This window comes from Malus domestica, chromosome 09 (genome assembly GCF_042453785.1).
Source record: "Malus domestica chromosome 09, GDT2T_hap1".
NCBI classification, from domain to species: domain Eukaryota; kingdom Viridiplantae; phylum Streptophyta; class Magnoliopsida; order Rosales; family Rosaceae; genus Malus; species Malus domestica.
In genome coordinates this window covers 8,939,340-8,964,520 of record NC_091669.1, presented here as the reverse complement: position 1 = coordinate 8,964,520, position 25,181 = coordinate 8,939,340, and the positions used below count along the sequence as shown (strand labels likewise).

The following is a 25,181-nucleotide window of genomic DNA, read 5'->3' as shown; positions in this document are numbered from 1 at the left end:
AACTAAATTACCACCCATAAACGTAAAGTATCCAAATGTAGATCACCGATCAGTGATAGAACCTGCCCAATCTATATCTGTATACCCTTCGACGTTCAAATGACCATTCTTGGAGAAAACCAAGCATCTGCCAGAAGTCATCTTTAAGTACCTCAAAATACGAGTTACTGCATCCATATGAGCTTCAGTACGTGAGTGCATAAACTGACTTACCACACTAATTGCATAAGCAATGTCAAGGCGATGTGTGACAAATAAATTAATCTCCCCACATGCCTCTAATACCATTCCTTATGAGTAGAAACTTGATCTGGAAATAAGCATAGACGATGATTCTGCTTAATCGGAGTATCAACATGTTTGCAATCTAACATACATGTTTCAACTAACAAATCAAGAACATACTTCCGTTGAGATAGAAAAATACCATGTTTGGATCGTGCAACCTCGATTCCCAGAAAATACTTCAATTCACCCAATTCTTTCATCTCAAATTTAGTAGCTAGGTACTTTGAAGGCGTTGTATCTCCTTCTGATCATCACCAGTCACTATCATGTCATCAACATAAATAATCAATGTAGTTAGCTTACCATTTTGTCGCTTTAGAAACAAAGTATGATCTGAATGACTCTGGATATACCCAAACTTCTTCATTTAACTTGTAAACCTCTCAAACCACGCTCTAGGAAATTGTTTCAAACCATACAAAACCTTTCGTAACTTGCATACACCTTTTTCAGGAGATGTTCCAATACCAGGTGGGAGATCCATATAAACTTCCTCCTTAAGATCACCATGAAGGAAAGCATTCTTAACATCAAATTGCAACAAAGGCCAATCCTGGTTTACTGCTAAGGACAGAAGAACACGCACAGTATTAAGTTTGGCAACATGAGCAAAAGTCTCCTGATATAGTCCATCCCATAGGTTTGAGTATAACCCTTGGCAACTAATCTGGCTTTATACCGGTCAATAGAATTATCTGCTTTGTGCTTAATAGTAAACACCCATCTACATCCAACAACTTTTTTCCCGTTTGGTAAAGGAACTAAATCCCAAGTAGAATTCTTTTCCAAAGCTTCCATCTTAACTATTATGACATTAACTCACTTAGGGTCAGACAAAGCATATTGCACTTTTGTTGGAATTGATACACTAGACAGCTGACATATGTAAGATGCATATGGTTTGGACAAGCGATGAGTAGACACATAATTATTAATAGGATATTTGGCTTTGGCATGCATATCATGCTCATATTGTACTTTAGGTTTTCCACGATTAGCTCGTAGAAGCAACTGATAAGTAGAAGAATCGTCATAATTTACCTTAGGTATGCCACTATCTTGTACCAAACTGTTAGAAGAATCATTATCATCAGGTAACTCGTTAGACATATCAGCAGCAGGCAACCGATCATCAGAATGTAATTCGTCAGACATACTAGGCAACTCGTTGGGCACATCTGATCTGTCGTCAGTAGAAATAGTTCCGGGAATGACAGGTGACCGATCATTATCTGTAGCCGACTGATCAGTATCACGCAACATAATAGGTTATGTTCTCAATTCTGCCTGTAACACATCATTCATACCATCTTTTCGAATCTGCACTTCACTCCCCATCTCGCCCTGAAGTGGAGAGTCGGAAGAAGGCTTCACAAAATACAAAACTTCCTCGTGGAAAGTGACATCCATGGTAATATAAGTTTTTTGAGTCGGAGGATGATAACACTTATAGCATTTTTTATTGTTAGCATACCCAATAAAGACACATCGGAGAGCACATGCATCAAGTTTACTTCGCTGATGAGAGTAGACATGCACATATGCAATACACCCAAACACTTTCGGAGGAAGCTTTGATACATAAACAAGATAAACATGTTTTTGTAGCACATCAAGCGGTGTCTGAAAATCAAGAACCCTACTTGGAACATGATTGATCAAATACACAGCAGCAAAAATAGCATGACCCCACAAATGATTAGGAACACATTTATCCAACATCAAGGAGCGAGCAACCTCCATTATTTGAAGATTCTTCTGTTCGGACACACCATTTTGTTGGGGTGTAAACAGAGTAATTGTCTGGTGAATAATACCATGATCACGAAAAAAACATGCCGAAGTGTGATTTACATATTCTCCTCCATTATCAAACCTGAAGACCTTAACTTTGGTATGAAACTGAGTATACATCATTGTACAAAATTCTTGAAGAAGTAACGGAACATCACTCTTATTCTTCATCAAGAACACTCAAGTTAACCGAGTACAATCACCAATAAAAGCAACAAACTAACGGAATCCATTAGAAGTAACTTTTGCCGGACCCCACACATCAAAATGTATCAAATCAAATGACAAAGTAGCTTTAGAATCACTTACGGAAAATGAAGCACGATGACTCTTAGCCATGACTGTGAAACAAAGAAGGAAATAGATGCTTTATATAACTGAATGATGGATGTCCCAATCGTCGATGCCACAACCAAATTTGATGTCTGTCATCCGTTTTAGCACTTAAAACTTGATGAGTATTTGAACCGGAAACAACAGTATCCTTCATAGTCAGGATGTACAAACCCCCTATTATTTTACCACGACCAATTATCTTCTGAGTTTGAATGTCTTGAAAATAACAATACGTAGGGTAGAAGTGAGCAGAACAATATAAGGTGTCAAGAAGTTTTCTTACCGACAAAAGATTGCACTTAACATTAGGAACAAGTAAAGCACGGACCAATGATGAGGTTGGAGTCAGGGAAATAGTGCATTCACCTTTCACAGGGGAAGATGCTCTATTTGCACTAGTAATATACAGATCACGAACATAGTCACATAACTCATCAAACATTCTAGGGTCACTAGTTACATGATCAGTGGGCCCAGTATCAATTTATTTGTTCCACCAAGATGCATAACAACACTATGATTATATTGAGTCATTGAACAAAATCACAAACAATAAAGGCACAAAAGATACGCAGCGGAATGAAAACAATTTACCAGAACACTGTAGCATCACTATTCATGATACTGTAGCAGAGACTATTCACGGTACTGTAGCAATCACTGTTTACGATACTGTAGAGGATCACTATTCACAAAGCTCCTTCTTGATGTGTAGTTTTCTTTTTACCTAATTTTTTTGGATTTTCCTTTTTTGGTTTACAACTTGTCTTGCATGTTCTTACCTTTTAGGTTTTATTTTAGAGAGTTTTGGTCATATGTCCACCCTTTCCTTTTCTTATATTTTCTATTTTCAAGAGGCTTAAGGTCTGTTTATTCTAAACTTGGTTTGGTCCCTTTTTTTTGGTATTTTTGCCCATTTTTAGTAAGTAACTCGTCACTTATAAAAGTATATCCAAAAACTTTCACTACATCGTAATATTAGTAACAAAACAAAACACTTCTAGAGCAACTGGCTCGGGGGGTTTTTATTTTATTTTTCGATTTTAACGAAAATCTTCGCCACAAATGATCGGCCCAAACTGATCTGCAAACTCAATTACGCCTAAAAACCCAACGAATCAAAATTACCAAAATACCCCTTTCATCTCCAGAAGCTTCCCAAACCTCTCTCTATCTCCATCAGAAAACCCCTACTAAACCCTAACTCCTCTGTCCGATATCCAACTCTCTCTCTCTCTCCCCTTCATCTCTCCATCTCAACCAATATGCACAGGCTCCCACGACGCTCCGTCTCCGCCATCCTGCGCCACGGCGGGGCACGTTACCGGAACTCTGCGGCTCCGATCTCTTGCGCTTCTACCCACTGCGGCTCGGTGGGTTTCTCATAAATTCATGGTTTATTTTTTAAAGATTCGAGAAAATGAGAAATAATTCTGAATTTTTATGTGTGTGTGTGATCGAAAATGTTGCTTTTATAACTGGGTTTTCTTTAATTTTTAACTTTAATTACAAAATGGTTATCAGGGAATCCTCAATTGTTGTTTTTTGATAATTTAATATTTCAAGGTTTTTTTTTTTTTGTTCTGCTGCTGCCAATTTTATTGTGTTCAATCGAAAGGTTTTCGCGATTGGATAAAGACAATTACTTGTTGAACTTTTGAAGTAATTCTATTGAATAATTTTTTTAATTTTGGATGTTTGAGCTTACTTCGATTATATAAAAATTTGAGCAGGTGGGAGAGACTGATGGGAAAGTCAGATGGCACTCCGTGTTGGTCCCTGGGAAGTGTAACCCTACCAATTCCACAACACAGTTTAATTTAAAAAATGGCATGTATTTCGGCAATCGGTATGAGTCCACGGCTGCAGCCTCTGATGCACCACCGGCGGAGACATACGAGTATCAAGCTGAGGTACTGTAATGTGATCTTCTGTGGGGTTTTGAGCTTTTATTGTGAGGATTAACTGGTTTTTAAGTGGTGCTTTTCTTCATGATGCCAGGTCAGTCGTCTCATGGACCTCATCGTTAACAGCTTGTACAGTAACAAGGAAGTTTTTCTTCGAGAGCTTATCAGGTATTCTTTTGTTAATATCATTTTATGTAATATTGATTCATGGATAAGATGTGTGTTGCTAACATTGCCATTTGTTTACATTTGGGTTTAAGAGTTAGAAAACTTGCAATTGGAGTGTTGGAGCCAAGAAATACCGAGGAAAATCTATGTTTAAGATACCTTGGCATTCAAGAAATAGTTTTTATGTTTGATTCTAGGTGGTCATAAGTTATTTAGCATTTGATATGCTGACAATACGTTCTTTTTTGCAGCAATGCAAGTGATGCATTGGACAAGCTCCGTTTCCTCAGTGTCACACAGCCTGAGCTTTTGAAGGGTGGAGGTGATCTAGATATCCGTATCCAGACTGATAAAGACAATGGGATCATCAATATCATGTAAGCTATACTGGTTGTTTCTGTCTTTGCTTGTGCCTAATGATTCTTGTTCATTGTATCAATGGTTTGGCCTTTTCCTTTGTGTGCAGTGATTCTGGAATCGGTATGACTCGGCAAGAGCTTATTGACTGTCTGGGAACAATTGCACAAAGCGGGACTTCAAAGTTCTTGAAGGCATTGAAGGTATACTAGGTCTTTGAAAAATATTTAAATTTAAGATCCTGCTTTGAATTATCTTATATACTTACAAGTTTGTTTTATCAGGATAGTAAAGATGCTGGCAGTGATACCAATCTGATTGGTCAGTTTGGGGTCGGCTTTTACTCAGCATTCCTTGTTGCAGATCGGGTAAGTTCTTGGCCAGAAAAACGACTTTTAGTTTGGTATTGACTATAACGATGGGGTATTCCTCCCATTACCCAAGTTCCTCCTATGCTTTGTGGATTCAACTTCCGTTTGTCTTTTTTTAATCGTAAACTTGCGTATAGAAATTATTGTACTGCTTGATTGTTATGTGTCTCCTATCGGTTACAGATTGTTGTCTCCACAAAGAGCCCAAAGTCCGACAAGCAATATGTATGGCAAGGAGAGGTGAATGCTAGCTCTTACACAATTCACGAGGAGAATGATCCCGAGAAGCTTATTCCCAGAGGAACCCGCATCACCTTGTATCTCAAGGTCAGTCAGTAAATTTTTTCTTGCTTTGTGATTTCTTAAACCTCTTTGTACTAGACACTGATCTCCAAGCTAATCTTTGTCTGTCTGCCTACTTTCAGCGCGATGACAAAGGTTTTGCTCATCCAGAACGGATTGAAAAGCTTGTGAAAAACTATTCACAATTTGTTTCCTTTCCTATATACACTTGGAAGGAAAAAGGATTCACTAAAGAGGTAAGGGTTCTTCTCTATTGTACTTTTGTCATAGGTTTTGTAAGTTATATTCTCTCCGAAACTATTGAGACTTTCAATTCAGGTTGAGGTAGATGAAGATCCAGCTGAATCCAAAACGGATGAACAAGATGAGAAAACCGAGGTATTTCTCTCTCATCCAGTATCTTGATCAATCTTGGACTAATGTATTCTGCATATTAGGAGAATCAGTGAAAATTCCTATCCATGACTGATGCGATGACTGAATTAACTTTTACAGAAAAAGAAGAAGACGAAGACTGTTGTTGAGAAATACTGGGATTGGGATCTCACTAATGAGACACAACCAATATGGGTGAGCCTCAGTTTCCTTTTTAGATGTTTACTTTGCTTTTTATGGTAGCAACTTTATCAGGAGAACTCATACATCATCTTAATTGATGTGTACAGCTTCGCAATCCTAAGGAAGTTAATACAGAGGATTACAATGAGTTCTACAAGAAGACTTTCAATGAATACTTGGATCCACTAGCATCTTCGCACTTCACAACAGAGGTATTAACTACTATTACCTCGTTGTAAGAAAATAAGTTTATCAACAAATGCGTTTTCTTGTACTTGTAGATTTTGAAGTAAATGCTGCATATTTCTGTATTTGTATCATCACTTGATTTTTACTTCTTGAGTTGGATAAAAGTTATGTAGAATTAACAATTAATGAAGTTCCTTAACAATGGCTTTTTTGTTGTAGAATTTTTTTAAACTGCATACTTATGTATGGCGGCAATTATCATGATATCTTATTAAGTTGGGTAATGAATGGGCATTACCTAGAATGGAATTGCAATTGAGAATGCGGCATTAGTTCCCTGAACTTAGGATAAAATGTGTCATTATTTGACTATGTACACTTCATTTCTTATATCTTTTGCTTTTAAGCTGAAAGAGATTGCTATTTGCAGGGTGAAGTAGAGTTCAGGTCTATTCTATATGTGCCAGCTGTCCCTCCTATGGGGAAAGATGACATAGTCAATCCCAAGACGAAAAATATAAGGCTCTATGTGAAACGGGTGTTCATTTCAGATGACTTTGATGGAGAACTGGTAAACAACACAAAAGATGTTTCTACTACATAGTAATGCATGGTTCTCTTAAATGTAAGCTTAATGGTTCTAATTGTTTTTACATTGGCCTGAGCAGTTCCCACGATATTTAAGCTTCGTCAAAGGTGTTGTGGACTCAAATGATCTTCCACTCAATGTCTCACGTGAAATTCTTCAGGAGAGTCGTATTGTAAGTACATCCACCTGACTATCTTTCTAACCTTTAGTTCTAGTTAGTTTAATTAACAGACTATTATTTTTGTGATCTACTTGAAGGTACGGATTATGAGGAAGCGCTTGGTTCGGAAGGCATTTGACATGATCCTTGGAATATCCATGAGTGAGAACAGAGAAGTATGATTTTGGTTCTGTTTTCTTATCATCCATTTTTTTGTATATTTACCTTCTTGTAGAAATATAGTTCAAATTTCAGCATCTTGGCAATTACCTCCTCTTGCATGTCTCCTTTCTTTTACGTTACCTGTAGCTACGACTGTGAATCCTGATCTTTGCCAGCCATCTGCTTGCTTGTGGGTAGAGAATGATATATTCCCATAATAATCTTTAAACATACGCTTTTTTGTTTGTTGCAGGATTATGAAAAGTTCTGGGAAAATTTTGGCAAGCACTTGAAACTGGGTTGCATTGAAGATCGGGAAAATCATAAGCGTATTGCTCCGTTGCTTAGATTTTTCTCTTCCCAAAGTGAGGATGTGATGATCAGCTTGGATGAATATCTTGAAAACATGAAACCTGAGCAGAAGGATATCTATTATGTTGCTTCCGACAGCGTGACAAGTGCAAGCAATACACCATTCCTGGAGAAACTTCTTGAGAAGGACCTCGAAGTATGTAGTGTCTCTCAATTAACTTGATGCTAATATATGATTATGTTCTTTTTCATTCTGTTTTATGATTCATCATGATTTATGTTGTTCTATTGTTGTAGGTGTTGTACTTAGTTGATCCCATTGATGAGGTTGCCATCCAGAACCTAAAATCATACAAGGAGAAGAATTTCATTGATATTAGCAAGGAAGATCTCGATTTAGGTTAGTTCACTGGAGCCTTTTTATGTTACTATTCTGTTCTGCTGTGGATGGGTGGCTGCTAATCTTTGTGCTTCTTTGATTTTATGTTTCCTTTGCCAAGGACTTAGCTGAAAACCTGAGTGTGAATGACATTTTTGCAGGGGATAAGAATGAGGAAAAAGAAAAGGAGATTAAGCAGGAATATGGCCAAACATGTGATTGGATTAAGAAGCGTTTGGGTGACAAAGTTGCCAGTGTTCAGATTTCAAACCGTCTTAGCTCGTCACCCTGTGTTCTTGTTTCTGGGAAGTTTGGCTGGTCTGCCAACATGGAGAGGTAAGAGGCTTCTGTGTTGCTATTTACAATTTTTAGAAACTCGTGTATTGGAACCTAAATGTTATCTTCTGAACTTTTGATTGGATCCAGATTGATGAAGGCACAAACTGTTGGTGATACCTCTAGCCTGGAGTATATGAGAGGCAGGAGGGTGTTCGAGATTAATCCCGAGCACCCAATCATTAAAAACTTAAATGTATGTTTGCACAAAGAAAGTGCTAGTTCCAATCATTTGAATACTTGACGGTTGTAGCAAGTTTGATAACACTTTTAACCCTGATTTGTAGGCTGCAAGCAAGACCAACCCGGATGATGAGGATGCTATAAGAGCTATTGATCTTCTGTACAATACAGCTTTGGTATCAAGCGGTTTTACTGTGAGTATTCGTACTTGCTTTATATCTCTCGTTAAAACTGCTCTTAGGATTATAAAGGGTCCAAAAATATTTGTTGGGTTGAGACACAAGATGCTACACAACTATTATTCTCTAGTAATTTACTGTAGCCAACACCTGAAAATGATGATTTGCATCGTTGCATCATTGTTTGATGATGTCTGAGCATCTAACGCTTTCACCTTGTACGCCTTGTTAATGCAGCCTGAAAATCCAGCAGAGCTGGGTGGAAAGATTTACGAGATGATGAGTCTGGCACTCTCTGGGAAATGGTCCACACCTGCTGCCGAAATTCAGCAACCCGAACTCCAGCAACACATCCCAGAGATACTAGACGCCGAGGTACAGCACCCAGGACCCCAACACAACCACCCCGAGACGGTAGAGGCCGAGGTGGTTGAGCCCGTTGAAGCTGGCAACCAGAAATGAGGAGCACAAAGCAAGTTTCCTTTTCTCATGCACAAAATTCAGTGGGGGTAGGGTCTTTAGAGGTGTAGTTCATAAAATGTGTGGACATAATTGTTAGGATATAATATTTGATGGGGCTGTTACCAAGAAATAATGGAGCATAAAGCAATTTTCCTGTTTTACTTGTTCTTACAAAATTTCGGTTGTAGGTTTCGGTTGCAGTGTTGATATATGGAGATGAGTGTTATTAATTATGGGATTACTAATAATTTTGTGATTATTTTGACTAATTACTTGTTTAGTTTGTGCTTCTTTATTTTGTAAACCTAATAAATCGGGTGTTAACAACTTAAAGGGTTAGTTTGAAAGTGTTATTCTATGAATCGCTTTTACAAATAAGTAGTTGTTTGCCGAGCAACCAAATGTGTGCTGTTAATACTAAGTGTTTTTTGCTGTTTAATACTACGTTCTAATGATATTTTTGTTCACTTGTAAGTGAGAGATCTTAGGTTCGATTATCGTCAAAGGTAAATTTAAACTACATTATTGCTAACTCATTGTCAGGTTGAGTTTACCTCTTACCCCTTAGTGTAGATAATATCGTTTGTTAAAAATAAAATATAATATTAAGTGTTTTTGCTTTTTACTCAAAGTACTTTTAAAAATTTTGCCAATTAAAAATTTTGCCAAACAAATATTTTTGAAATAAAAGTATTTTTTTTAACAAATAATATCATTTACCCAAAGGGTAAAATAAAAGTGCTTTTATTCTTTAAAAAACTTTTAATTCCAGCACAATTCAAACCAGCCTAAGATATTATTGAAAGACTATTTTTGAAAACTCAACTAAATAAATGGATTAAATATTGTTCATAAATAATGATATTTTCAGTATAGATAAATTTAGAGAGGCATAATAGTTTTTTTTTCAAAACATAATAGTTATCGTCATATTAACTTACTAATTAGCACTAATTAATTTGTAATTTGATTGACTAAGATATGGAGAAGGGAAATGCCTCTAGAGACCACGTTACATATATTTATCTTCACCTAAATTTTATATTTTATTCCATATATATAGGCTATGTGCAAAAGTCAAGCATCCCAATCTTCAAATGACCATTTTAACCTCGAGAATACACGACGTTGAAAGTCTTGACCCTGCTGTCCGGGTGAAAAAGCTCCATTGCGCGTCCCAAGGGTACAATCGGAAAACAACGCCTTACAGGAGATGAATAAATAACTTCCCCAAATCTGTCTCTCCGCGTCGCTGGTCTTTGTCCTCTCTACTGGGCAGCTGAATCTTCTCTCCGGCTTCGTCTGGTCAGCTCTCTCTCTCTCTCTCTCCCCCTCTCCCCCCCTATTTCGTCTGTTTGGTCGCCGGGAAAATACGGTAGAAAATGAAAGAAAATTCTTTTAGTTGCATTCATTTCGCTGCTATTGATCTAGTAATTTAGCAAAACCCCCAGCACTGGACCGAGGCAAGTACTCGAATTGGGATCGGTTCCCTGGCCTTTGAATTTACTGCTTAGCCTTTTAATTTTACTCTTTGTTGCTGTAATTCTCTCTCTGTGCTGTGTGAGTCGTTGATTTGTATTAAATTAATCACCAGCGGAAGCAGATTCAATGGAAAAGAAGGTTTTATCTGTGAAAAGTAAATAAATTTGGGGATTTATGTTGTGTGGGAATTGGTAAAGGTCTGCCTTTTTTGTTGTGTGTTTGTGAAATGTTCTTGTGGCTTGAAAGTTGTTTCATTTCGAAAATTTGGGAATTGGAGACTTTTTTTTTTTTTTTTTTTACTGTAGCCCTGCTTGAAAGTTGAAATTAGCTTAAGATTGATAATGTTAGGGGCAGAAGCAAGTTTAAATTCGCTGTGTTACTTTGTTCAATTTCAGTAAAAACTAGTTCTTTTGTGATGAATAATTCTTCGGAATCACTTTGCTTCGATACTAGCTGAATCGGAATAGGAATAGTAATTATAATGTCTCGTGAGAAGTTTATATTATTAATAACTTTACTTAATCGATGCCGTAGAAACTAGATGATATGCTTATCGCAGCAGCTTGCCTAATCACAATAAGCTAATCGAGTTTCATGTAGTTGAAAATGCGTTCTTACAGATATTTGTAATTGTTTATGTGTGCATGCACATGTGTTTTTCTTTTGGTGGTGCTGAATGCGTGTTGCATCTTTGCAACAACAAGAAACCTTCTTGTGACAAGTTACTTTTAAAGAAATTGAACCTCTCTCTATTTGGTTGTTATGGAGATTATCTTTTTTGCTTCTGCACATTTCTCTCGTCAGATATCAGAAGATGCGTTTGTCATGATATTTTTCAAAAGATTATAAGTTTTATGGTACTGAATACTGATGGTGATGGTGGTACTTCTTTTGCCATAGTCGCAGATAAGGGGGAACTGGTGGATGGGTACATCATCTGGTACCAATATACACCAACAGCCTTCGTCAAGAATGCTTCCTCCACGTCAGCAACCACGAGCAGGGGGACTACAAACCTCACTGTCCCTTGTATCTTCAGATCCTCGGCTTTCCCCAGAAGAACCCAGATCAAATTCTGATCACAGACGTGAGTCCCCTACCGAGAGTGCCAGTTCTCGAGAAACCTGGCCTACTGCTGATGCCATAATGGCAAAGAAGATGGAAAATGGGAAAGCAGAAAATGATTGCCCTGAACAATCAGTTATTCGCCGTGTTTCCAGTGCTGATAAGATATCTCTTCGAGATATAGCAAGAGAGCGAGTTGATATAATCACTGAAAAGATGCATCACCTACCTGATGAGTTTCACGAAGAATTGAAGAACAACCTCCGAGTCATCCTCGATGGAAATGGTGGTTCGCAGCAGAGAGAAGAATTTTTTGTATTGCAGAAACTTGTTCAGAGTAGAGCAGACTTAACAGCTAAGACATTGATCAGAGCACACAGAGTGCAGCTTGAAATCCTTGTTGCAATAAATACTGGGATTCTGGCATTCTTGCATCCAAATATCAGTCTCTCTCAAACTTCCTTAATTGAAGTTTTCATGTACAAGAGATGCAGAAATATAGCATGCCAAAACCAGATTCCTGCTGATGATTGTACCTGTGAGATATGTACGAAAAGAAATGGTTTCTGTAATCTTTGCATGTGTGTAATATGTAACAAGTTCGATTTTGAAGTGAACACTTGCCGTTGGGTTGGTTGTGATTTGTGTTCACATTGGACTCACACTGACTGTGCTATACGTGATGGACTAATAAGCATGGGAGCCTCCGGTAAGAGCGGAGCAGGGCTATCCGAAATGCTTTTCAGGTGTCGAGCTTGCAGTCGAACATCTGAGCTATTGGGCTGGGTCAAAGATGTTTTTCAACACTGCGCTCCTGCCTGGGATCGGGAGGCTCTGACAAGGGAGCTTGATTTTGTTAGTAGGATTTTTCATGGGAGCAAAGACACCCGAGGGCAAAAACTCTTTTGGAAGTGTGAGGATCTCAAGGAAAAAATAAAAAGTGGACTTGCAGAGTCAACAGCAGCCTGCAGAGCAATATTGATGTTTTTCCAAGGTACATAATTGTTTGAAGCATTTTATTTTATTTTATTTTCCGCGTGGTGTCAAATTCAGTATGCTTCTTAGGGAAAAGATGTATTGTGGTACTGTCAAGTCTTGTGGAATAGTATTCCACTCCAACAATAGGACGAATTTTTGTGGAATTTTAGTTTATGTTGCAGTATCTGCATACTTTGCTGTCGTACTTTTATTTTATCTTTTAATCTATATCGTCCTGATTTGAAGTTTATTTTTTATTTATTTTTTTTTATGAAGAGCTTGAGGGAGACTCTCCAAAGAGCCTGGAAAACGGGGAAAGTGGACGGCTAATAGCACCACAAGAGGCTTGTAATCAAATCGCTGAAGTGGTGCAGGAGGCCATAAGGAAGATGGAAATGGTGGCTGATGAGAAGATGAGAATGTATAAGAAATCCCGAATGGCTGTTGAGGCTTGTGACAGGGAACTCCAGGACAAGGCCAGGGAAGTTCAAGAGCTAAAGCTTGAGAGGCAAAAAAAGAAGAGTCAAATTGAAGAGCTGGAGAAAATTGTGCGGCTCAAACATGCAGAGGCTGATATGTTCCAACTCAAGGCCAATGAGGCAAAACGAGAGGCTGACAGGCTTCAGAGGATCGCTCTTGCCAAGTCAGATAAATCAGAGGAAGAATATGCCAACAGTTACTTAAAGCAACGGTTGAGTGAAGCCGAGGCTGAAAAGCAGTATCTTTTTGAGAAGATGAAACTGCAAGAGAGTTCGCGGGCATCCCAGAACAGTGGTGGCGGTGGTAGTGACCCTTCTCAGTTGCTGTTGTACTCGAAAATGCATGATTTGATGCCAAATGAACGCCATCCTTTCAGAAAAAATCCCTGAGGAGTGACTTCTAGTATGTACTGTATTATTTTAACTTCAACACTAGTAATTTTACTTTCTTTCGTGAACTAGTTTGAACGCGATGACTCGCTTGTTTAATATGACTTGTGTGCCCTGTGTCCATTTTTATTGCATCTATATCTATGAAGCTTGATAGTTAAAGCAATTTGTTATATACTTGTATGTCCTACTGTTCTTAGAGAAAATGTGGCAGTAAACAGAATGAGGTCCTTTATTATTGTTTTCTTCATTACATTGTTTACCTCATGAAGTGGACAGAAGTTAAAACTCCGTCGACCATTTATCCGAACATAACTGAACTTGCTACGTGCTTTATTCGTGGCTCAGCGCTGTTTTGGCACCGTCTTTAGGTCAGTGACCGGAGAAGGTGACTGGAGAAGGCCTTGTTATCTTTATTTCGGTAAACCATGAAACCGGGAGCACGAAGATTGATGGGTAAGGTGACCGGCATGAGCATGAAGGTCGTTGAACGTCATAGTGGTGCTAATACCATGACACTAATTGTAGAGGTTACAGACATTTGGAGTGACAATTTTAGCATCGTTTAACAACAGGCTTGATCTTTTGGACTTGGTGACGGTGATGATCTTGCTGGGGATGTTTGACGGAGCCAGAGTTCCATTCGGAAAACGCAAAAGATCTAGTACCGGCGGTATTGAATGGCTGAGGATGAATTCATGGATTTGGTCAGGTGTGACTGCAGCTTCCGATATTTCGTGATCATTTGGCATGAGGAAAGTTATGCCGGAATTCTGCAGCGAATCCGGGATGCTGTTATTTACGATCTTAAGGAGGATAAAAAATCCATGGTAAGACCGCGTTCTCAAGTCCGCCATGGCTGCCTGCAGATTGGTTTGGTTGATCGGATTTGTAGGCTTGGAATCTCCAACTGCAAATAGTAGAAAGATGAAGAGCCAGAAAGCCATTTAGTACAACTTTTGAGTGTATTTTTTCTTTAAGCTTATAAGGTACAGGGATGATATTGTTTTTTTTTCTTTTCTAATACAAGCGATAATGAGGAAGGGAAAATCGAGATACAAGCGATAATGGGGATGAGAAAATCGATCTCACGACCTCGAGTGTAGTTGGTATTTGTTTAAGTTGCTGATGTACAGGGCTGGTATTAAATTTATAGCATGGTTTTTGCATATAGAAAACTTCATTTTAATCTTTGACAAATATGACTTTTAGATTAAAATCATGAGTCAAATCAAAATCTAATTTTAGTTCCTTAATACATTAATAACCTCATTTATTAATTATATTTTGATTTTTTTAATTATTTTTTTTCTTTCTAATTTTTAATGTATTAATTTTATTTCATTATAATTTTCATTTTCATTTCATTTATTGTAATATATTTTGTTGTAAACCTTTAGATAAACTAATTTTTGTTATACAATATATTTTGATGTACTTTGTCTTCTTCATTTAGGTACATTAATTTCATTATAATACATTTCGGTGCATACATTTAGGTACACACATTTCGGTATATACATTTCGATACAAAGATTTAAGTACATTAATTCAATATAATACTTTTTAGTACTAATATTTCGGTACACACATTTAGGTACATTAATTTAATATAATACATTTCGGTTCATATATTTCGGTACATACATTTCGGTACTAACATTTAAATACATTAGTTCAATATAATACATTTCGGTACATTAATTGACTCTTTCAAGTTTGAAGAATGTTGAATAAAATTAATAAATTTTAAAAACTCTTTTTTGGTCAAAAAATAAATTTAAATTTTTATATTAATAAATTTAAATATTTAATGGGAGACATTAAATAAAATGCACATAATTATTTTGAATTAAGAACACATCAAGGGATTATAATCAATATATAATCTAACACCATATTTATTTTAAATTTTAATCTTTTTGAATGATTAAAGTTAAAAAACCCCTTTTTCATAATTGCATTTCATGCTTTTTGGCATAAAAATATTGTTTACTGTCTACGAGGACAAATTTGACTACCACGTCATCATTTAACAATCAATTGAACAAAATTTGTAATAGTTGTATGACATTTGTACGGGAGCTATTGTATTTAATTGGAATTGTATGAAATCAGAAAATGTAAGATATTGAAATTGGACGAAAATTTGAGGAGGCAAAATGTAAGTTACCTTAACAAAATTTATGTTTACAAGCAAAGAATGATTTACTAACACACAAGAATGAATAGATAAGTGGGTCCGGTGTTGAAAATGCATCTTCCATTCCCAATTTAACAAGGTATTGTCACAAAAAAATAAACAATTTATGAATAAATAATAAGTAGAGGATTGCCTTAGTGGTTCTGACATTTCTCTCTAACTCATTGTATCTCAGAACATAAACTCTTGTCGTCTACATGTAACCTATAATAATATTGCTTATAACAAATAAAAAAAGAAAGTGAGACCATCATCTTCTTCAACATAAGAAAATGTCAAGCTTTGAACTTCAATTTGGCTGCATTACAAAGTTTGAATTTGAAGCTAAACTTTGACCAAATAAATAAATAGGTCCATATCCATGTACTATAACTATCCATATAGTTGAGGACAAAATTGGAGATTGCAAATCTTCTATATATAAAATGGACTTGGATAAGAAGACCAACATCATGCTTGAGAATGACCCAATTTAGAGAGATGTGTTGCCCTTCAACATTGACATTACACCAGAATTTTCAGACTCTTTGTGTTTGGATTGATTAAATTTGTCACTTTCAACTCGATCCTTCTTATTAAGTGTAATAGAGTTGTCGATTCTTGTAACATATTGACATGACTAGATAAAACTTCAGTAATGTCGCCATACCACGTCATTATGTTAATGGATGATGATGTGATTAGGGAATTATCCTCTAATTAAATTATATTTTAAAAGTTTTTTTTTAAACCCGTATAGGAAAAGAAAAATTAGTAAATTACAAAGAAAATCCCATCGATAAACAAAGTTACTAAAGTCCCAAAACCAAGTTGAACGCGCCTTAACAAGAAGAGTCTGCCTCCAAAACAAATCATCAAAAGAAGACAAACCAAAACTAACAAGAGCATCCGCGTACAAAATTTGTAATACATTTAATTAATTAATTAATAGTTGGTATGAAATAATGAAAGATGGATTGGCTACCGGTAACGTGAAATTTAGAACAATATTAATAATTACCTGAAAGCTAGCTATTTGGACATTCTTTTGTCCATGGGAATTCCTGTATTATAAATCAATCCTTCAAATCACCACCGGGTGGTTTAGTGGGTGGAGCAAATTTCAGGCTCATATTTCACACAGTATATTTTATATTCAATTTTGGGCATTGGTGAATGGTAAATGACACGATTGTGACATTGAGAAGGCTAACATGTCTCCTAATCCAGAAAATGATAGTTAACGAACCCATCAGCTAGTTCTTTAAAAACCAATGACGTCGCTTCAAATTAGTAGTTCGAATGCAATTAGAATAATTGCAAGAACACATCATATAAGTGCATGGATTGGCCGATGTTGTAACTTTAAATGTTGAACTATCATTTTTGTATTCTAACACGTATTTATTCTTTATGTTATTGTTGTAAAATAATTGGGACATGACATCAATGGGAAAGAGGCCAGGGTGACATTTATATTTGAAATAGGTAGGTAGGTAAGCCATGGTATTTTATTTTATGTGATTATTGTTCGAGTTGTTGGAAGGTTTGAATGGTTTTGGAGATAACTAGAATTAATCATTCATAAATGAGTGAGTAAACAACCAATGCATATACAAAAATGATGGGTGTATGAATATTTAAGATTAGAAAATAAATAATCTTAGAGAGGAATAAATATAAGTTGAGGTTTGCAACATAAGATTTTTATTTGTATTTCATAGTTCAATTATTTAAATTCAATGTTAATAAAAGTTGAGATTGTACCACAAAACCACATCGGGGATAGAAACTGAACATGAAACGATAAGCTCCCAAGCAGTGGAGGAGCCCAGGGCTCTCACCACGTGCCTATTGAAGAATGAGTCAAATTGGCAATATGATGAGTAACTCAACAACTTATAAGCTTTTGAAATGTTTTTCCTTTCATTAGTGTAGGACTCTTTTATCATCATGTGCTCACAACTAATTCATTCAAAGTGCTACATATGTATATATAGCCAGGGTGCAAAAGTTGTAGCTCAAGTGGTTCTAGGATTTGTTTGGGACCTCTTTCGTAGTGGCAAAATCACTTTTTGACAACCAAAAACACATCTCTGACTATACTTTTGAAAAAAAAACTAAGTGATTTAGGGTGATAGAAACATTTTATAGAGAAAGTGCTTCACTGCTTTTTTAAGAAACACTTTGATTTTTAATAAAGATTGCAATGTAATGTTAATGAAAACACTTCTAACAAAAACGTTTATGACCATACATTCTTTTCTTCAAAAGCAATCTTAGATGAGCTCTATGACTGTTTATTATTGCACTCGAAATCCTATCTTCACCTTCCCCTTCCCTAAGTATTTGCATCGAAGAAGAAATTACGTAGTTTGGTGTTCTTATTTCTTTTTCTTTTTTTTTTCCCTCATCTTTTTCCCATTTTTCTTTCAAACAGAAGATTTTCATTTGATTTATTTCGTCTAAATTATATCAAGTTCAAATTTGAAACACATTTTCTTGTTGACTCAAATAATAGAAAAATATAATCTCATATATCATGTTGCTAATGACCTGTTCAAACTGACATCATACTTCACCTAGAAAATAATTAACACCCTTGACATAAATTTTACACTCACCTATTAAGCATCCATTTTAGGTTGCAAACTTGCAATGGCAGTTTATTGGGTTCATATTCAAAGCCCTGCAATGTTAACCACTCTTCAGATGATGCCTATTTTTACGCTCTCAGGTTGCATGTGGTCCAATATTCTAATAGATAATGTGTTGAGTTTATGTCCATGCGTCCTAAGTTCAAAACTCCCTACTCCTTTAAATTAATGTAATTATTTCGAACTCTCCCCCTCTCATAATAATATAAAAATAAAAAAAGCCCCTAAGGTTAAGCAATACTATAGGATCCTTGTATTTTTGGTAATCATTTTAAATTGAGATTAACAGAAAATCTATTGAGTTGCAAACAATTAAGTATAAAAATCTGAGCAATCCTCCAAGCTTAAGCATGTTGCCAGGTAGCCGTTGGCACCTAAATTAATTCTATGATTTTTTTTGCAAATGGGAGAAAAACTTGCATGACAGTTACACGGTTTTTGTAATGTCGCATGTTAAAAATACAATATTATGTGTAAGTTTTATTTAATATGACATCATATCATTATTAAGAGGCATTACAATAACAATAAATCTGAAACGTATATGCTGCTCTCGAAAAGAAAAAGATCTTAACAAATATTTTCGTGGACATTTACCAACAACTAAAAATGTTTTGGTGGACGTTAAAGTCGGCTATAGGAGCCTACAAATCATACAAAGCAATGGCTATAAGATTTTTGGAGTAATTTAAAGTGGATACTAGTTGTAGTGCTTTGAGACATCTTTTTAGATTAAAGTATAAATAATTAAGAAAGATAACCTAATGTTGTATTATGTAACATGATTAACATTCATGGGACTGCAGAACAATCTTTTTTCCAGCCTACCCCACCATGCACCTGCCCTCACATGCCACGCAAAAGTTGATCAACCTACTACAACTTTCTTAGAAAGATAGAACATTTTTATTATTAAAGTTAATCATCCATTTAAATTGGTTATTTGAAGGCTTAATTACCTTAATTAACCAGAGTAGAACATGATAATCCAAAAGTTATTCTCTATAAATATTCTCTGCAAACCAAATAAATTAAGCATCTCGTCTCAACACGTATAACTTGACAGTCCAAAAGTGATTCTTATAAATCAACATGAATAATATGTATTCAAATGTTTTAGAGTAACTAGAAAATGTCCTGGTGGGCGACTACATAGAGTGATCCCAAGCTAAGCCAATAAGATTGTCTGCTTTGCAATGATTGGAAAGGGACAAGAAAACGTCTATCGTACGCAACCTACTTCCCTTTACTTTGCAAAAATGTCGTTTTCACGATTTGAACTCGTAACGTTTCGATCACAAATTAACAATCTTTCTAGTGCACAAAAGCTCGCCCTCGACTGCAGCTTCTCATAATTTCTTGATTGGTTTCGTTTGTTTTGGTTACCATAAGCTTAAGTTGGAAAGATGCTTGGATAAGTGTACTATCTTCTTGGTTACCACGTATAACTTGACACTCCAAAAGTGATTCTTACATATCAACATGAAGATTATGTATTCAAATGTTCTAGAGTAACGAAAAAATGTCACGGCGGGCGACGGTATAGGATGATCTCAAACCAACAAAGTTTTCTGTTTTGCGATGGTCGGAGGAAGAGGGGAGACGTCTATCGTATGCAACCTTATTTTTATTTTGTAGAACAAATTATTTCCACGACTCAAACTCGTGATCTCTCGATCACAAATTAACAACTTTTCCGTTGCATAAAGATTCACCCTTGACTGCATGAGAGGAGCTTCTCATAATTTCTTGATTGTTTTCGTTTGTTTTGGTTACCATAAGTGTTCAAGTAGGAGAGATGCTTGGAAAAGTGTACTACCTTCTTGGATTGTTTTAAGGGTTTTGCTTTTGGGCAAAGGCAACGCATGGGCAGATGGCTTTTCCCGGAAGTGACATTGCCATCGCCATCAACTTATCAAGTTGTCAATAGTGGGACATGGGATTAAAAAGTGAACATCTAATCATGCACATGCCATATACAAACAACATGTTCAATAATTTCAATCAACTCTTCAACTATGTTACCACAAATATCCACCATGAGATCAAGAAACGCCTACATATATAGTGGTGCAAGTTGAATCTCGAATCTAAATTTGACCCAATTAAGTTCAAATAAACTCAATCTAAATTTCATAAAGAATAGTTGGTGAACAAACAGAAATATCTAGCAAGTCGAAACCATGAAACACATTGTTATACAATCGTCATGGAGTAAATTTTTTAGTATACCAAAAACCTCACTACAGTATTACGATTTTGGTCAAAGTTATAGCACTTAGGGAACATATGAATCATATCATTTATTTATATCATAATCTGTAAGATGATAATATTGTGCTGTGGTGTTCATGTACACTAAATTTATCCTCACAGGGCTGCTCATACAAATACAACATGGCAAATTTAATTATGAAAACAAGATAAAGCAACTGGCCTCGTAATTTTTAGAGAAAACTTAAAATAAGTTAATTTTTTTAGCTAATATTAGGAATAGTCTATTTTATTAAAATAGATTAGATCCCTTAATAATAAAATTTAGGGAACTTTAACGAAAAGCACCCGGTACTGTTCACTTTAACGAAAAACCACATTTTTACACTAAAAAGTCAATCCTGGTACTATTCACTTTACCCTTTATTTTGTCCTTATCATTAAAACTCAAAGTTTTCAAGCCATTTTCATTAGTTTTCCTTAAAATTTACTATAGAAATGAAATCTCTTCCTAATTATCTCTTTAACTATTTTTTTCTTATTTCATTTACTTTTTATTATTTCTTCTTCTTCTTCTTCTCCTTCTTGCTGCTGCTCTAGACCCACTCATAGATTTTATTTTTTATAAACAACCTATATGACAAAATTTTTTATCTTATAATTAGCATTTTTAGAGATTTATGTGTCTTGCGCATAGGTATATTATGTTTTTGTACTTTTTAGTTAGGTACATATCTTGCTTAGAGATATATTATCCATTCATGTATTTGTTTCTTGAGTTAAGTCATATGTTATGTACATGAATTTATGTTAGTATATTAATTTTTAGGTTATTTGGCCAAAGGTCAATAAAATCTTTACTAATTAATTATATATCATCTGTCAAAACAGGCTGCCGACTCCCACCTAGATTCCAATTAAAGGTCATAGTTGCCAAGAAAGTAGAGAGAAACTAAACTCTTACCTCTGAGAAAGATACCACCGAGAGAGGAAAGAGGGACTTCCATGAAGTGAGTGAGCTCAAGCAGGCCGTTTCTGGAAAGGAAGTAGACGACAAGGACTTAGTGATGGAAAAAAAATAATTAGGAAATGGACACTGCAACATAGTGTATGAATCAAAATGAAAAAAAAAAAAAAGGTAGAAAACAGACATGGCATTACAATGTCTGAATCCAAATGTAAAGTAATGTAAAATACATTAACAAGAAACGAATAATGTATTGCCGTTTTCTGAATTCAAATGTAAAAGTCATGAGTCGAGCGATGTGTGAAGCGTATGAGGTAAGGAAAAAAGCAGAATCAGGAAACATATACTGCAACGCAAGATCTGAATCCAAATGTAAAAAACAAAACCATGAAAAGACAATGCAATGCAGTGTCTGATTCATATTGATCTATTTCAAAAAATAAAAAATATGAGAAACGAGGTGATTTTGAGTAGGTGCCAGCTGTGGTGGTAGATTTTGTAATTTTTGTATATTTTAAATGCATTTAGGTATTATAATACATAATTAATCTATTTATAATTAACATAAATATTGTTGATATATAATTAATATTGTAATTTTTTATTAATTTTATACATAATCACCCTTAAATATTTGTTCAACTATATTAGGTAGACTGAAAATAAATCAATTTTCAAATATTCAAAATTCAAAAATACAAACAAACAGATGTACGGAATTAGAAGATTTTAATTTAAATAGACAAGAAAAAAGCTTCATAAACTAAAGTCAACATCACCTTCTGTTCGTATTTGTTTCCAGCGCAACAGACACATGCGTTTGGCCGCTCAACCTGAAACTACAATGTTACCCTCGTACTTACACTAAAATAGCCAAGTTGTGGCCCAAGAAAAGTAGACTAGAGAGGCCTTTTGGTAATTTCGTCACGAAAAAAAAAACAAAAAACTTGCCGTAGATTTGTCGGGTAGTGGATTGGGTTTGTCTGTCGAGTCAGCTTTGGCCGCATACGGTTTTAAGTTATAACCGAACAGAAACGTGGCGGGACCCGTTTACGATGCTGATGACGTGTCGCCCTTAGATTCTTTCCCGGGTTTTTTCTCGGGGGCGTTTGATAGGGTGAGGGCAAAAGTCGGAAAAGATGGAAATGTTATTTGTCAGAAGCAGCTGTCGTGGCCCCCACTTAATCTCGTCGCGACCCTCGACGATCTGAGCTCAAAATCGGAGCCGAGGATTTGGAGTTTGCCGCCTAGTCCGCCGCTAAACCCATGTGTGGTTGAGTAGCCTAAGGGTTTACTTGCTAAAGCAGTTGCAAAATAAAATAACCACCTAGAATTTGTTTTTTTTTTTTTAATTTTATTTTATATTTTTGTAGTGAACTATGTAGAAGTTGATAACCAAAAATAGAGATGGCTTTTTTTTTGGGAACTTTAACGAAAAGCACCTGGTACTGTTCACTTTAACGAAAAACCACATTTTTACACTAAAAAATCAATCATGGTACTATTCACTTTATCCTTTATTTTGTCCTTATCATTAAAATTCAAAGTTTTCAAGCCATTTTCATTAGTTTTCCTTTTTTTTTTGGGTCAATAAATAGAGATGACTAGAAGGGTAATTGTTAGTATGAAATTTTCATTGTATCTTTGTTTATGACTGTATTCGAAATTACTCTAATTTATAAATGATATAAAAAAATAGTTGTGATGTGACGAACATTATGTTTTAATCAACTAGTCTAATTCACGTCTGCATTATTATTCATATTTTTTAGCATCATCTTCGTATATATAAATAAATAAATATATATATATATATAGAGGTGGCGTGGTTTTCGGTTTTGTTTAAGATGCAAAATAAGTTTAGAAGTCCACGTAACGACGAGAGAAATGTTATGCTAGCTCTTTAGCCTCGTTGCCGCCCTCATCCTCCTCCCCGCCGCCTCTGCCGACATCTTCTACCTCGTGATCCACCATGAGTCCCCCAACTACTCAGTCCATAACATTGCAGAGGATTCAACTTGACTACGTCGTCTCCTTCCTCCGCCATCTCGCCAGAGATTCAGGTCACTATTCAAGCCCAAAACCCCAACGAAGATCAGAATCTACTACGGGAAAAAAAGCTCTGTCAAGATCTTCAACTTAACTTTTTCAGTTTTGGATTAGTTTAGAAAAGTTGCATACCAAACAAGGTTTTGAATTTTAAATTTTTAAATCAAAACATGTGCTTTTAGAAAAAAATTAAAATTTTGAATTTCGTTCTCAACTTTGATACCAAACGAACTCTCACAATCTAAGACAAAAATATGCAAATTGTATAATAATATCTTTTGCTAATGCTTTGTGCAATGCATGATGTATAACACAGAGTTGTCATATGATTAAAAAAGAGTCCAACATCTCTCATGTTACCTAGGAATAAAAAAGGTGAGAAATCAATAGTTAAAATCATTAACAAGAGTGCCCATCAAAGTAAATCTTCATTGGGAGAAGAATAATGCATGACACACATATACACATACACTCATAGACCCATAGAACACAGTGGTGGGTCCAAGCCATGAAGTAATAATTGAGCCTTTAAAATGTGTTGCCCATATACCATGAGGATGCATTTCTAACAGTGAAGTGGTTGATGCCATTATGTCAAGGCCTCAAGCATCTCTCTTCTTCTTCCTTTTTTATTAGAGAACTTTAACGAAAAGCTATCGGTATTATTCACTTTAACGAAAAACTACATTTTTATACTAAAAAGTTAATCATGGTACCATTCACTTTACCATTTATTTTGTCCTTATCATTAAAACTCAAAGTTTTCAAACCTTTTTAATTAGTTTTCCTTTTTTATTATTATATTTTAAGAAAAACTAACGAAAAGTTTAAAAAAACTTTCTTTTTAATGAAAAGTCATTTTAAAGGTATAGTGAATTGTACTAGAAAAATGTATAAATGTGGTTTTTCGTTAAAAATGAACAGTACCGATAATGTTTTGTTAAAATTTCCTATATTTTAATCATTACTACAAGGATGTTTGAACTTAAATCTACCTTTACCCTAGCTCCACTGATGCTCTTATATGCATCAAATCTTAGCCGCCCACTGGTGAAAATAATATGAAAAAAAAAAAGAATTTTAGCCACTTACTCATGAAAAATAATGTGAAAAAGAGGATTCTAAGTCACCATTTCGTGTTATTAAGAAAAGTATTTTGCTAATTGTTAGGTTGAATATTACAGAGTGAAATGATGATCACATAATTTTTTCTTCTCTTCGGCTCCTACACATTTTTCTTTATTTTTAGCCATCATATTAGATAAATCAAACGAAAATAACGAACATGATTAAATATGGATATGTAGAGAAAAATAAAATACGTATAGTTATTATTCCTCAATCACAAAAAACATGAAATAAAGAGAAGCATGAGCCGACTTTTGATACATGTAAATTACGCATAAAATATGTCCAAATTGTTAATATTCCACAAACGAGCACACTTTTTGTTGATACAATTGCTATTAAAGGAGGGACCAATTGAAACATGATCTTACATGTGTCGATAGATGTTTTTAATCACTTGAATTATTGACATAGATTTTAGAAACAAACAAAGCCAAAGAAGAAAAATACAAACTAAGGTGAAAAGAAGGTAAAAAAAAAAATGGACAAGGTCAATGCCTAAAAAATATCATATGTCGTCCACTTCCGAAGATAAAACCTATGATATCTACTTGTTT

The 25,181-nt window shown here is 35.3% G+C and overlaps 2 protein-coding genes across 3 annotated transcripts; both read left to right on the top strand.

Moving 5' to 3' along the window:
• Window positions 1-3,387: 3,387 nt before the first annotated feature.
• Window positions 3,388-9,302, top strand: LOC103442981 (heat shock protein 90-6, mitochondrial). Its single transcript, XM_008381761.4, has 20 exons — window positions 3,388-3,791; window positions 4,152-4,331; window positions 4,420-4,493; window positions 4,745-4,870; window positions 4,960-5,053; window positions 5,135-5,218; window positions 5,405-5,548; window positions 5,647-5,760; window positions 5,843-5,902; window positions 6,020-6,094; window positions 6,190-6,294; window positions 6,702-6,842; window positions 6,940-7,032; window positions 7,119-7,196; window positions 7,436-7,690; window positions 7,792-7,894; window positions 8,035-8,209; window positions 8,300-8,405; window positions 8,497-8,586; window positions 8,809-9,302. The coding sequence occupies exons 1-20, from the start codon at window positions 3,684-3,686 to the stop codon at window positions 9,031-9,033; spliced, it is 2,430 nt and encodes an 809-aa protein (XP_008379983.3). The 5' UTR covers window positions 3,388-3,683; the 3' UTR covers window positions 9,034-9,302.
• Window positions 9,303-10,185: 883 nt separating this feature from the next.
• LOC103442980 (OBERON-like protein) lies at window positions 10,186-13,593 on the top strand. Of its 2 annotated transcripts, none has more exons than XM_008381760.4 (3): window positions 10,186-10,338; window positions 11,416-12,574; window positions 12,835-13,593. In XM_008381760.4, the coding sequence occupies exons 2-3, from the start codon at window positions 11,440-11,442 to the stop codon at window positions 13,425-13,427; spliced, it is 1,728 nt and encodes a 575-aa protein (XP_008379982.3). In that variant the 5' UTR covers window positions 10,186-10,338; window positions 11,416-11,439; the 3' UTR covers window positions 13,428-13,593. The 2 variants fall into 2 exon arrangements, with proteins under 2 accessions (XP_008379982.3, XP_070661438.1); XM_070805337.1 differs by having other exon boundaries at window positions 10,280-10,496.
• Window positions 13,594-25,181: the final 11,588 nt, after the last annotated feature.

What these genes read in the sequence shown, in the direction of transcription:
- LOC103442981 (XM_008381761.4), top strand. Translation starts at nt 3,684, where the DNA reads ATGCACAGGCTCCCACGACGCTCCGTCTCCGCCATCCTGCGCCACGGC. An exon ending in ATGACTTTGATGGAGAACTG is followed by an intron (nt 6,843 to 6,939) that starts GTAAACAACACA and finishes TGGCCTGAGCAG; the next exon opens with TTCCCACGATATTTAAGCTT. An exon ending in CAAGGAAGATCTCGATTTAG is followed by an intron (nt 7,895 to 8,034) that starts GTTAGTTCACTG and finishes ACATTTTTGCAG; the next exon opens with GGGATAAGAATGAGGAAAAA.
- LOC103442980 (XM_008381760.4), top strand. Translation starts at nt 11,440, where the DNA reads ATGGGTACATCATCTGGTACCAATATACACCAACAGCCTTCGTCAAGA. An exon ending in AATATTGATGTTTTTCCAAG is followed by an intron (nt 12,575 to 12,834) that starts GTACATAATTGT and finishes TTTTTTATGAAG; the next exon opens with AGCTTGAGGGAGACTCTCCA.